This window comes from Diprion similis, chromosome 14 (genome assembly GCF_021155765.1).
Source record: "Diprion similis isolate iyDipSimi1 chromosome 14, iyDipSimi1.1, whole genome shotgun sequence".
Lineage (NCBI taxonomy): Eukaryota > Metazoa > Arthropoda > Insecta > Hymenoptera > Diprionidae > Diprion > Diprion similis.
The window spans coordinates 5,913,414-5,925,175 of NC_060118.1; the positions used below are offsets into that span (position 1 = coordinate 5,913,414).

Sequence of the window (11,762 nt, forward strand, 5' to 3'; positions counted from 1 at the left end):
ATCGCATAACGTTCACACAGGGTGAAATGCACCCTAACTACAAAAAAGTGATGCCTGGCTTCGACGATGACTTCTAAACGTATTTAAAAAATAAAAAATTGAAATATTAAAAAAAAAAAACGGCAATGTTAAGGTACTAGGAGACTTTACGACGATTTTGAAAAATATGTGGGGTGATATGCACTCTCAGAGACCAATTAGGGTTCAACAAGTCTTGCAAAATTAGTGTCAATTAGGTTTTAATATTTTAAACAGTTTTATACTTTGCAGACATCATTTCGAATCTAAAGTAGAACTTGAAGGAAACATGATTCTCAGAAAAGGCTTGTAGTGTACCTATCGATTGAAACTTGCCATAACACATAAATTGAGTTGAACGTCGAATAGATTCGTAGTTGAATTCTTGACAGAAGACTACGCATTGTCTTACAAAAATAACATGATACGACGCGTTTAATAGGTATGTACATACATTAATTGTGAATTCTGATCGATCATATCTTGACCGTATTGGGATTGTCACTTTGCAATGTGTCGTCTGGTGGAAAAAAATCAAACTAATGCAACCAGTCTGAAAGCTAACCGTTGATCGTGTTTTTTCGCATGTGGATATTAGAACAGGTATATTATCGATTGCAATGCCAAAAATCACGATTTGCCTGCATTAAAATTAAAAACTTGGGTTATGTGAGCTTAAAATGGCGCCGACAGCGAAGATCTGACGTCATGTGGACATTTTCCAACACGCGCCACGCTCCTTTTTCACATCCTTACACAATTTTGTGAGTGAAGAAGTTTGCTCTTCGCCCCTACCCCTTGGTAGAAAGTTGAAATAATTTTTTACTCATGCCACTTGGAGGATTTGAATTGCAAGTTGAAAAAAGATGCTAAACGAATGAGAATAATACTTGCTTCGACGTTGTGTCTCAATTTTCAAGAATCTAAAATACATAGTTAGGAACAAAACTGTTCAACTCAACATGGTCCAAAGTTTCTATGTCATATTTAACCCATTCAAAATGACCGATCTAATATGGTGGATAAACAAAAGCAAGAAGAAGAAAAATGTTGAAACAATTCTGTGAAATTTTTTGTTGTGTATTAAATTTTTGTAAATATTGTCATTCGGATTTTCACGGTGGATTAACAGAAAATGTTTTTTTTCATGGAATACTACAAATGTCGACTATTTGTTTATATGTGCTATTTTTGCAATGATTAAATGAATAAATTTGCTTTTTTTTGTCGACCAAGAAATATTTCAGGAAACATGTGGAACCAAAAAACTCGGCGTAGTTACCAATACCGTAGTCTAATAAATAAAAAGCTGCAAATAAAGGTGGGATGCTAAGCGTCCCAGCGTAAATTAAAGGGTTAAAGGAACGCGCAACGGTAATAGAAACGAAGGAACGCGTCTTTTTCGAACGTCCTGTTTTCTCAACATCTTGAAGCGGAAGGTCGATAACCCGATAGATTCACAAAATAAAAATTCCAAATATTCTCGTTTTTCTCATAACGTTTCATCTACAACCCTGAGGGGACTTCGTCTCAAGGTTCAATAAACGATCTAACTGAACTAATATGAAAATAAAACTGTTAATGAAACTTTTATGATCACGCTGTTTGTTAGTTTCTCAATTTGACAGTCGCTTATCATTTTCTGACCGCACTGGGTGTTTAACTTTACACCTTTCAAAACACTGATTGTTCGTAATCATTTTATTTGAAGCAATAACAAATATTTTCTATAGAAGCTTATGGAAATTACAAGTTAGACAATCATTAGAAAACTGTAAAGCGTTTTAATTCACAACATTGAATAGATCAAAGTCCAAACGTAGTTGATTTGGTGCTCGTCCCATCCAGATCCTTTCCAAACGAATCTAAAAATCCAAATTCTCTGTGAGATCAAAGTAAAACAATAAATCTCAACCAACATGCAAGAACAATCAAACATGCTTACCAATCATCGTTTTCATTTGTAATACACACATGACGTAATCCCCGAACGTAATTTTACCAACATTGCTTTCGTAGAGACGCACGAGCTTCGTCAGCGTGAGATTATTCAAAGTGTATCCGGCACTTTTCACAGCTTTCCTCAATTTGAACGTCCCAAAGTGACCATCGCCGTTTGGGTCATATTTCTTGAATATTGTCTATGGATCAAACGATTATTCCAATAAGAGTGAAAAAAAAATATTGAAGAGATCGAGGAATCGTCTATTCGAAGAAGAGAAATTCTCACCCTCCAGTTTCCAATGTCATTCCAAAGTACTAGGTACTCTCTGAATCCAATTTTACCGGAGTCAAGCTTATCCAGCATACTCACCACGCTGCGACATTGATACTCACTGAAATCTTTGTTTAATACAAATTTAGTTAATAATGTTACCACGCAGCTCGATGGAGTTACATTGTACATCAGTTGATTCAAATGAAATAAAATTTTAAGCGCTAATACATCTATGCTGACATGATTGATATGTTCAGTACAGTGGAGTGGACATTTTGAACATTATGTATTTCATACTCTATAAATTTTGACAGACTGATAGGAATATTTTGTTATTGGATATTATATTTCCAAGCAGGATTCAGGGAAACTCTATTCAACAGACAATTAGTTACAATACAAGTAACAGTTAAGTGAAACAATTTTTCAGCAACACTTTTATCTCTACTGATCGAATAATACGAACCTTCTCCAAAGTCTTTCTGCAATACTTCCTTCAAATCTTTCCAGCCAACCTCAAACTCGCCATTCGCATATTTTTCAAAATTCGTTAATTTTTGTTTGTTATCATTGTAATCCATCGACAACTGAGCTTTCGACAAACCACGTACCTTAAAAACAGATTTCATTACCAATTTTTCAAATCAACTTTCTGGATTCAGTTATTCTACGATAATTTCCTCATTCCTTAAACGACCACGTTCACATCTGATGACTTTACTCGGATTGCAATTAATCGTGTAATTATTTGAATGACACAGTAAAATTTTCGTTTACCGAATGACTATTCTCCACGCAATGACCGATTTGCTCGTCCCACTCTCTGTAACGAAAATGTGTTCAATATAATGCACCGAATTTATTAACTTCATACAATTGGCTGTTATCAATAATATTTTAATAATACTTATGACATATGTTAATCGAGTATAACTTACTCCATATTGGTCAGATTTTCAGAAAAGACTCTAAGCAAGAATTTCGCTTCCTTATCTATCGAATGAAGAATTGGTGTGATACAGTAATCCCCAGGTGGTAATTCTACCCGACAGCCGAAACTTCGTGAATCTGCCCAAGATTTTTTACTGCTAATGAATATTGCTTCCCGTGATTCAAAAAAATTACTGTCCAATGGCTTCGGTAATTCGTGAGGTTTTTCCATCTGTTAAAAAAATTTTAACAACGAAGTCAGTTTTTGCTCCGTCAAATTTTTCCTCATCCCACATGTTCTGATTGATCTTGCTTTTAATAGTATACTCCTATGATAGTCAGAGATTGCAAACTAGAAACTTACGCGATAGATCCGAAATTTATAATCCAGCATTGTGGAATGATTTTTGTTAACCCTCTGATCTTTCTGCATAAGTGATACTATCACTGTGCAGGTATCACTTCCCTGGTCCGGCTGTCCCAAAGTTATATGGTACTGTAGATTCTGTACGGGTCTCACTACAAATTGTATTTCAAAATTCGGAGACAAAGAAATATAGAGCATATTTAGAATTTGTTAAAAGAAAAACATTGAAAACTGTTAGTCAAAGATTTTTGCACATGCGGCAAATAGAAAATGTATTTTCTTTTGATTTCCTTACATAAGCCCATGCTATTGCTCAGCGTATGAGTTTCCATAAAGTTAATCCAGTCGTGTAGAATATCCGATTCGTCATCGCTATCATGTCCAGCTGTGACGCCACGCACCCACTCCCCATCAAAAGTACCCATTTTCCATGTACGTTTGCCATCCTTGTTCAAAGGATCCGAGTTAAAATAACAAGTCGATACATAATTGAAATGATTTTGAAAATCTTCGAAAGTCATCCAGAATTCACCGTCAGTGTCGGCGTCAACCTTAACCCCCAGTTCTTCTTTCACGTTATCAGGAACGGATTTCCACTCTTCCGAACTATAGGATCATCAGCCTGGTTTATATTTGGGGGAAATAATTTTTATTTCAAGGTTGTCACTTTTTTCATAACCTTACTTGTCACTCCACGGGCCATTCCATTCAATCTCGTCACCGAACGGGTCTTTTAGTCTCAACAGCCGAACTCCGTTGTATTTCAAGACTTTCGTGATAGCGTAAGCATGACTCGCCTTCAAGCCGTTCGTAGCTTCCCACGGCTGTAAGTAATTGTTTGAAACAGGATAACGTTATCCTTTTTTAGATTCTACTTTTCAAAAAGTAGAAACAACTTCCAGTTTTCAAGTGAATTATTAAGCATTCTATAAAATGCTATTATACAGATAAGTAAAAAATGTGTTATAGGCATGCTTGTCGAATTTTTTATAAATGGGAAAAATCAAAAATTTCGTCTGTAATTTGACATACAGCGAAGTAACGAAACTCAAAACAGTTTCGAATTTTTCGGACTGAAATTCCAGATTCATTACCCTTTGTTTCTACATTTTTTCGTCGTAGTCGAGCACAATACGTTTCGTAATAAACTCCAAAGATTAGTTTCGTATTATTGATACAGCTGAATGTATAATCACTTACTGTTCCACCTGATATGAGTGCATGATTTTTTCCCGTGTCTTCGAGCATACTATCAAATATTCCATTGGAAACGTAAAATGCGGCGGCAGATATAATACCTCCGGTAAGATCTTCCATAGCTTCATTCGGAGATCCCGCATTCAGAGCTCCCCATGATTCATAAAGCTTGGCGTAAGCTTTTATGAGCAATGCGCTCCAGAATTCGTTTTTATCGCCCGATTTTACACATATTAATTTTCCTCTTTTCGTTGGCAGGAAATCATCTATAACGACGTCCACCCATCTTCCGCAGTACCAAAATCTAAGTAAACGGATTACGATCAACTGCTGGTTTATACTGAGAACCATTTCATTGTGTATAATTGTTAAAAAATGTGTATTTTTACAATAAAGGTTTGAATGTTGTTGAAATCACAAAAAAATAAATAAAAATCTACTAAACGTGTAAATTTTCTGATTACAGCAACGAAGTTGAATCTGTTTGTTCTATTAACTACGTTCTTTCAGTTGAACAAAGCCTTGAAATCAATTTCTTTTTGCATCAACATCAAATTATTACAAGAGTTGTAAAGAAATTGAGCACGATTTTATCTGCACTATACCGTGTGTGCATAAAGAAAGTGCAAACGTTATGCGCGTACGTTAAGTCGTTTGAATTTTATTGGTCGACGCAATACCAATCACGAGTGTCGGAGAATGTCCCTAACCTTAACCCGCAGCTAACGGTGGGCTCCTAGGGATATTTTATGACTGTCGCGATTGGTATTGCGTTGGCTGCTCAGTTAGGCGGTAACTGCCAGCCAATAATATTCGAAAGACTTGACGCACGCGCATAAGCTGCGCACTCGCGTATTTTTACCAGCTGTGGATGTTTTTGAAAATTTAGGCATTAACACAACTTTTTCGTATGGCTGTTTTAGAATTTCTTTCACTTATAACATATTTCAATTTATTTATATAGAATTAAATTGATTAAAACATAAAAAATTCAGTGTTTTGTTTTATCATGGAATTGAATTTTTATTTTCCAAAATAATTACCACTTTTGGAACAATCACTATTGTACTAATTTTTATCTGGAATTACTATATTTCAAGAATACAACGGTAACTTTTCAGGTAAAAATATTCAAAATTACGTGATTCATGAATTTTCTTCAAACAGATGTTTTTTTTTTTTTTTTAACTAATTTAAATTATATAAATATATATGGGGCCTATTCTCCTTCAAAGGACATGTATTAATCTCAATTAGATTATTTTGGTGTAAGAAAATATTCAATACCGTCTACACCAAACACATGTGAACGACTCCGGATGTGGAACACCCAGCGTGCTCTTTATCTAATTTCTCATACCTAATTGCGGTAGCCTAATTTCGTGCGTTCTGCAAGTTTGGTCGCTATTTATGTTACACATTTTTGAAAAAACTTAATACCATCCTCTGTTTGAACAATACCGGAAGACAAAATTTACCTAAAATGAAATATTCCAGCATAATCTCGTTCTTCAAAGCTTTGATCCTCCGGCACGACTCGATGGAACATATCTCGGTGCATCGCTAAATTAGAAATACTTGATAGAACCCAACAATCACCGAACTTCCCCTGCTGAATATCGAATCGTGAAAATCCATCCACAAACAGTTTTGGATGATCAACTATATCCTGGGAAGAAATACACACATCTTGATTCATACTTGCGTTTGGCGCGGTGGAGTCTTCAATATTATGTAAATAAAAGGGATTTTAAAAGCAAAATCGAGATGCTTGATGGTTTGCAATATTTCTTCTCTATTTCAACAAACGTCATTTATCCATCACAGTTATTAATTCTCACCTTCGGGCGTAGCCACGTCACTCCTTGAACGATCTTATTTTCTGCATACCAGGCATAGATCGAATCTGGTCTTGAAAATGTCGTGTCTTCGAACAATTCTCCAGTACGCGCTCGTCTTGCTAACCACTTTTGTTTCAGTTGATAAAAATCCTGCACATCCCCTCTCGGTCTGAGGCCAGACCCGAGTTCTCCTAACTACCAAAAGCCAAACGTGACCGCCATTTAATATCAATTCCTTGGAAGCCAGCCTAGCTGTGCTATTCGATTATTAAAGTATTGAAGTACGAGTTTTTAAATTGTTTTTAAATACCATACTTTTTACTTTACCCAACAAATTTCCTCGAAATCGTAAATTTTGTATTACAAATAGAATTTTGACTTCAAAAGATCACCGTTTCGTTGAAAAAAGTCTGATCGTGACAACAAGGATAATCAATTCAAGAATATCGTTATAACTCTGAAAGCATCAAGTATCGTGAGGACCAAAAAACATGTCACGGATCGAAACGGTTGACGTTATTGTCAATACTAATACTCCGATACTTTGAATACTGGTTTCTAAAAAAATTGTAAATGAAGCTTGATATACATATTTTGGAATGAAACAAAACCCCATTTAATTGAATGATAGGATGTGTTGTTTCAAATTTCCAAAATTCATTCACTTCTCCAGCCATCCCCGTAATTATGTGAGTATTTCTCATCAAATTCCAAAATGTCAGTCAAGGTTTTATCAAAATCATTTATACTCAGAAAAACAATCCTTGTGGCAAAAATCGGAAGTTTTATTAAATAAGGTGTTTTTGAAAGTAATGGTCTTCCATATATCTGTTTATAACATGTAAAAAAAATTAATTAAATCAGGGAAAACTTCTTTTGTCTTGCCATTTTTTTTTTCGCTACATTTCTGTTCAAAATTTAAAAAAAAAACATGCTACATAAGCTGAAGAAAAACAATCACCAAGTTCGAACGATAATCTCATATGAAGACATCAAGATATGATGTTGCATGAATCATTCCCTCATACAATCGTCATCCCCCTCACTCTTATAGGTATATAATTAGGGAATGACGAATTCGAATAATAGCCACAGAAAATACTGACACATTACCTCAATTTGGTGATAATTTGAACCAAGTGCTATTTTTGCACAAGCTTTTTTCAGTGTAAAAAACCGCTACACATGCATATTAGGAATGTTGCCAGATTTCAAAAACTTGAAACCGCGTTCACAAATCTCATCTGATGCGATATTAAATCGTATATTCGTAACACGGTGAGGGAATGATTTTATTTTGCGGGACATATATTTAGAATTGATTATCCATTTTATATATTTGTCAGAGTGCAATAAAAGCTTTGACATACAATTAACACTCATTTTCGAATGGCTGAGCAATATTAAATCAAGAAAAATATTGTTACATTTGAGATAGGCTGCTTTTTTATTATTGTTTTCAGACCAAGGGACCAGGGAAGGGAATTTTGTCTTTGACGATATCTCGATTTTTGTTTTTAATAATCTTAGTGTCAATAAATTTCAAAAGAATTTAAATTTCGGAATTTAATGAGAAATACTCATGTATGTTGACCAACAGGTAATACGGTCGAAAAATAGGAACTTAATTTGAAAAACCTTGAAAATTTTGTCTGGTGAGTAGTGGGCATAAGCATTCCCGGAATTTATGATACCAGAAGAAAAGCAAAGTGGCAGTCCAGGCAAGGTGCAATTCCTGTAATTGAAAAGATGTGGAATGACCGCTGAATCCTCGTAATACTGCTAATTCTGATTTCCATTCTACGAAAACTTAAAAAAAAATTTTGTCAGTTCAGTTATTTAAAAGTGAACGTGACTCACCTTTTTCGAAACTCCTTATTGGGTTCACCAACATTGCAAATGGCCGTGTGAACAGACGACGAAGACATCGACATGATTGATGGATTCATTTCGAGAATTGCTGCGTCGAAAAACTACGGTAAAATATTAAACTTAGGTATGAATCGGCCTTCGTGAAATTTGGGATCAACCAAACCAATTTGTTGAAAAATGTGCGAACTTTTTCACAGAGACGCTTCAACGACTTTGGTAGTAAATGCGTAACTGGTACTTATATAGTCACGCAGTTAGATGGTTTGGGCTATCAGATTTCTTTGGGGAAAAAACAGGAAACTGCTACACCGCAACACCGCAATTCTATCGCAATTCAAGACCTTATAAGGCCTAATTAATAAGCGTATTGTTCAGATACTCGAATCAACTTTAATTAACGCCACGCAAAATTGCATTTTCGTACTATAATTGAGTTGCTTATCATTACATTGATTAAGATTTGCACACGGTCAAGTTCACTTATGAAGTCACTGACGGAAAAGGCGTATTTCGAATTAAATTAAAATTATTCATATACGTCCGTAAAAAAAATTATTTCGAATGATGAAACTTCGCAAAGTGTATACATAAAATTTTAAACATTGTCCAGAACATTCACCACGTTGACAACGAGTTAATCACCATCACGACTATGGTCATCAGCGGTTGATCGATTTTCGTCTGTTGTCGACGAGGAAATTGATCAGCCCGTAAAGCGTATTAGCATGATCTCCGATTCTACACATGTCATGTATCTAGTCGTATAATTAGCACCAATTGCGATATTTGTTTCACCTATCGTCACCGGAACTTCAAAGGCTAACGTAGTCATTCGTATTGATTGAGAAAGATTAGGTTTAAGCACTCGTCTAACAATTTGACTAATCTCGCGCAATTTAAGCGTCGATACCATACGCAAGTGGGGTTTATAAGTACGACTTAAGATCAGAGCTCGTGCTATTCATCATCAAGTCGTGTATTTCCTTCGTATTAGGAACTCTGAATGCGTTCAGCCTTAATGTCACGCTCAAAAAAAATCAAAATTTATTCTGAACTCATGGCAAAAACGTTCAAGTACATTCGCTGGAGTGGACATTGGTTTGCTACCGGTGATCTCGACGCAAACAACCCCAAGCTTTTAAGTTTCGAATTTGTCAGGTCAGTTATTCTCACTCTGACAATACCTTTACAGGTGATCCCATGCATCATTGACTTGGTATTGAAAATACCGGATATGCCAAAGGTAACTTGAATAGAGAAATAATACGTTAAGAATTTGTGATAATAAAATCATGAGGTTTGACGCTTACTTGTAACCGTGGTCAATAACTTTTAGGTGATCATGAATGCTATCAGCACTCTTTATGGCATTCAGGCATTCTGCAGAGTCATTTTCGTTGGCGTAATGAGAAAAAATATTTGGAATATTTTCAAAGAATTTGACAATTTTCAAGTTCCCGCGCCGTTTTGTCTGCTCCATTATCAGGTAGTACTTTCGGAATAAGAGTTTTTAGTATCGATCTTCGCAAACTACAAATATAAACACATGTCTCCAAATAATCGACAGAATGCGGCCTCAAAGGCCTTCAAAACTTCGAACAGAGTATTTATGGCAATATTCTTCGGAGCACACTTGACAGGATGCTTATTTACTGTGGCACCATTCGTTATGTCGTACGAGGCACGAATCCAAAAACTTAGGTCATTGACATGGAACGGAACAATACCTCAGGTTCTGATATACGAAGCGTGGTATCCTTTCGATATATCTGGATTTCCGGTTTACCAGGTAAACTAATAATAAACTCATGAAGCTTTTGCAAATTTTCTTTCTGTTTCTAATCATTGCGATCATATCTTGTGCAGGATAATATGAACTTGACCAATACTTATATTCCATTACAGCTCACTATAATGTTCCAAGCATTTTGTGGCTCCGTTTGGATCAACATGACTTCAACTTCGGATGTTATCTTTCTTGCAATTATTATTCGTGAAGCGGAGGAATTCAATGTGTTACATAATATGCTTGCCATACTTTCCAATGTAGACTCGCACAGAGTAAAAGAGCAGTCTGCACAGACAATTAGGAATAACCTCATTAGACATCCCAGTTACACTGAGCGGTCCGAGGATGTAAACATTTTGTTGAATTCCTGGATTAAGCACCATCAACTCGTACTCCGGTAAGATATATAGACGTTTTTTGAACGTTAAATATACATATGGGCTATACTTAACAGTGATAAGATTAGACGAGTTAACCTGAATTGTCAGCAGAAATTGCTAACTGTTTTACAGTATTCTAACAGAAATAAGGAAAACGTTTTCCGTTTTCGTCTTCATTGTGGTCGGATGCAACGCGTTGTCTTTGGTTCTGTTGGCGTACATTGGAGCTACGGTAATATTCTCTATGTTTATGAAAAAATTTCTTATAATCATTGAGTAACTCAATGATACGAATGTTTCATTACAGATCAAAGACGTGACTGCACTACTTTCGATGATCAGTTTTTTGTTTGTCGTTACGGCACAATTATTCAGCTTTTCTTGGTACTCGATGAAACTGACAACGAAAGCCGAAGAAATGTCTCAGGAATTACTTAGGATTAATTGGTGGGAAGCTCCTGTTTCCTATCAAATGTCTTCGAAATTCATATCATTACGAGCATTGAAAAATGTTTCGATATCTGGAATGGGATACTTCGATTTGAATTTGGAAATGTTTTTGTCGGTTAGTTGTATTGGTAAATTTATGGCCCGAGTCTAAGGTTTTATTCAGCCTATTGATGTAAAAGTGTATTGTGTTAAGTGTGTTAATTACTTTATTTTTCAGATTCTTAAAAGTGCCTTATCGTATTTCATGGTTCTAATTCATTTAACAATTGATGAATAAGTCACGTCAGATTCCGGGAAACAACAAAATATAGGTACAGGGTACTGTTCGTATGTGACAATTAATGGTGGAATTAACCTGTATAAAAAAGAGCACACTTTTTTTGCAGATTCCTCAGTTGCCGACGAATGGAAAGATAGAATATTGGTCAACAACCAATCGCGTGCGAAACGTCGGTAACGTACCATCGTAATAGTGAAATCGAAAAATCGAGAAAATCTCGCACAAGAAATATGTACGCCGAAAATATACAATGGAAAAATAAATATCAATCAAATACCCGAATATGTATCGTTTATATTTACCTGAATATATCAAACCTTTTACAGGCGATAGCAGCATCTCTAAGATGCTCAATTTATTTTTTCATGGTTTTTTACAAAGTCAACTTTGAACTGCAAATATTTTGGAAGAATTTTGAAC

At 35.4% G+C, this 11,762-nt stretch overlaps 2 protein-coding genes across 2 annotated transcripts; one reads left to right on the top strand and one right to left on the bottom strand.

Annotated features, from left to right (window-relative positions):
* Positions 1-1,782: 1,782 nt before the first annotated feature.
* LOC124414451 (calpain-A-like) lies at positions 1,783-8,505 on the bottom strand. The gene is given in 14 exon segments (XM_046895398.1): positions 1,783-1,883; positions 1,964-2,159; positions 2,249-2,361; positions 2,703-2,847; positions 3,014-3,059; positions 3,175-3,398; positions 3,531-3,685; positions 3,829-4,139; positions 4,218-4,357; positions 4,734-5,034; positions 6,209-6,399; positions 6,572-6,766; positions 8,210-8,306; positions 8,432-8,505. Coding segments are annotated over 14 exon segments (2,289 nt in total).
* A 995-nt stretch (positions 8,506-9,500) lies between these two features.
* LOC124414452 (odorant receptor coreceptor-like) lies at positions 9,501-11,287 on the top strand. Its single transcript, XM_046895399.1, has 7 exons — positions 9,501-9,686; positions 9,780-9,845; positions 10,011-10,232; positions 10,349-10,629; positions 10,745-10,844; positions 10,920-11,190; positions 11,280-11,287. Exons 1-7 carry the CDS (start codon positions 9,501-9,503, stop codon positions 11,285-11,287), a joined length of 1,134 nt encoding a protein of 377 aa, XP_046751355.1.
* Positions 11,288-11,762: the final 475 nt, after the last annotated feature.

Coding starts and splice junctions, on each gene's coding strand:
- LOC124414452 (XM_046895399.1), top strand. CDS start 9,501: ATGGCAAAAACGTTCAAGTACATTCGCTGGAGTGGACATTGGTTTGCT. Junction 9,687..9,779: donor AAATACCGGATATGCCAAAG/GTAACTTGAATA, acceptor AATAACTTTTAG/GTGATCATGAATGCTATCAG. Junction 10,845..10,919: donor TGGCGTACATTGGAGCTACG/GTAATATTCTCT, acceptor GTTTCATTACAG/ATCAAAGACGTGACTGCACT.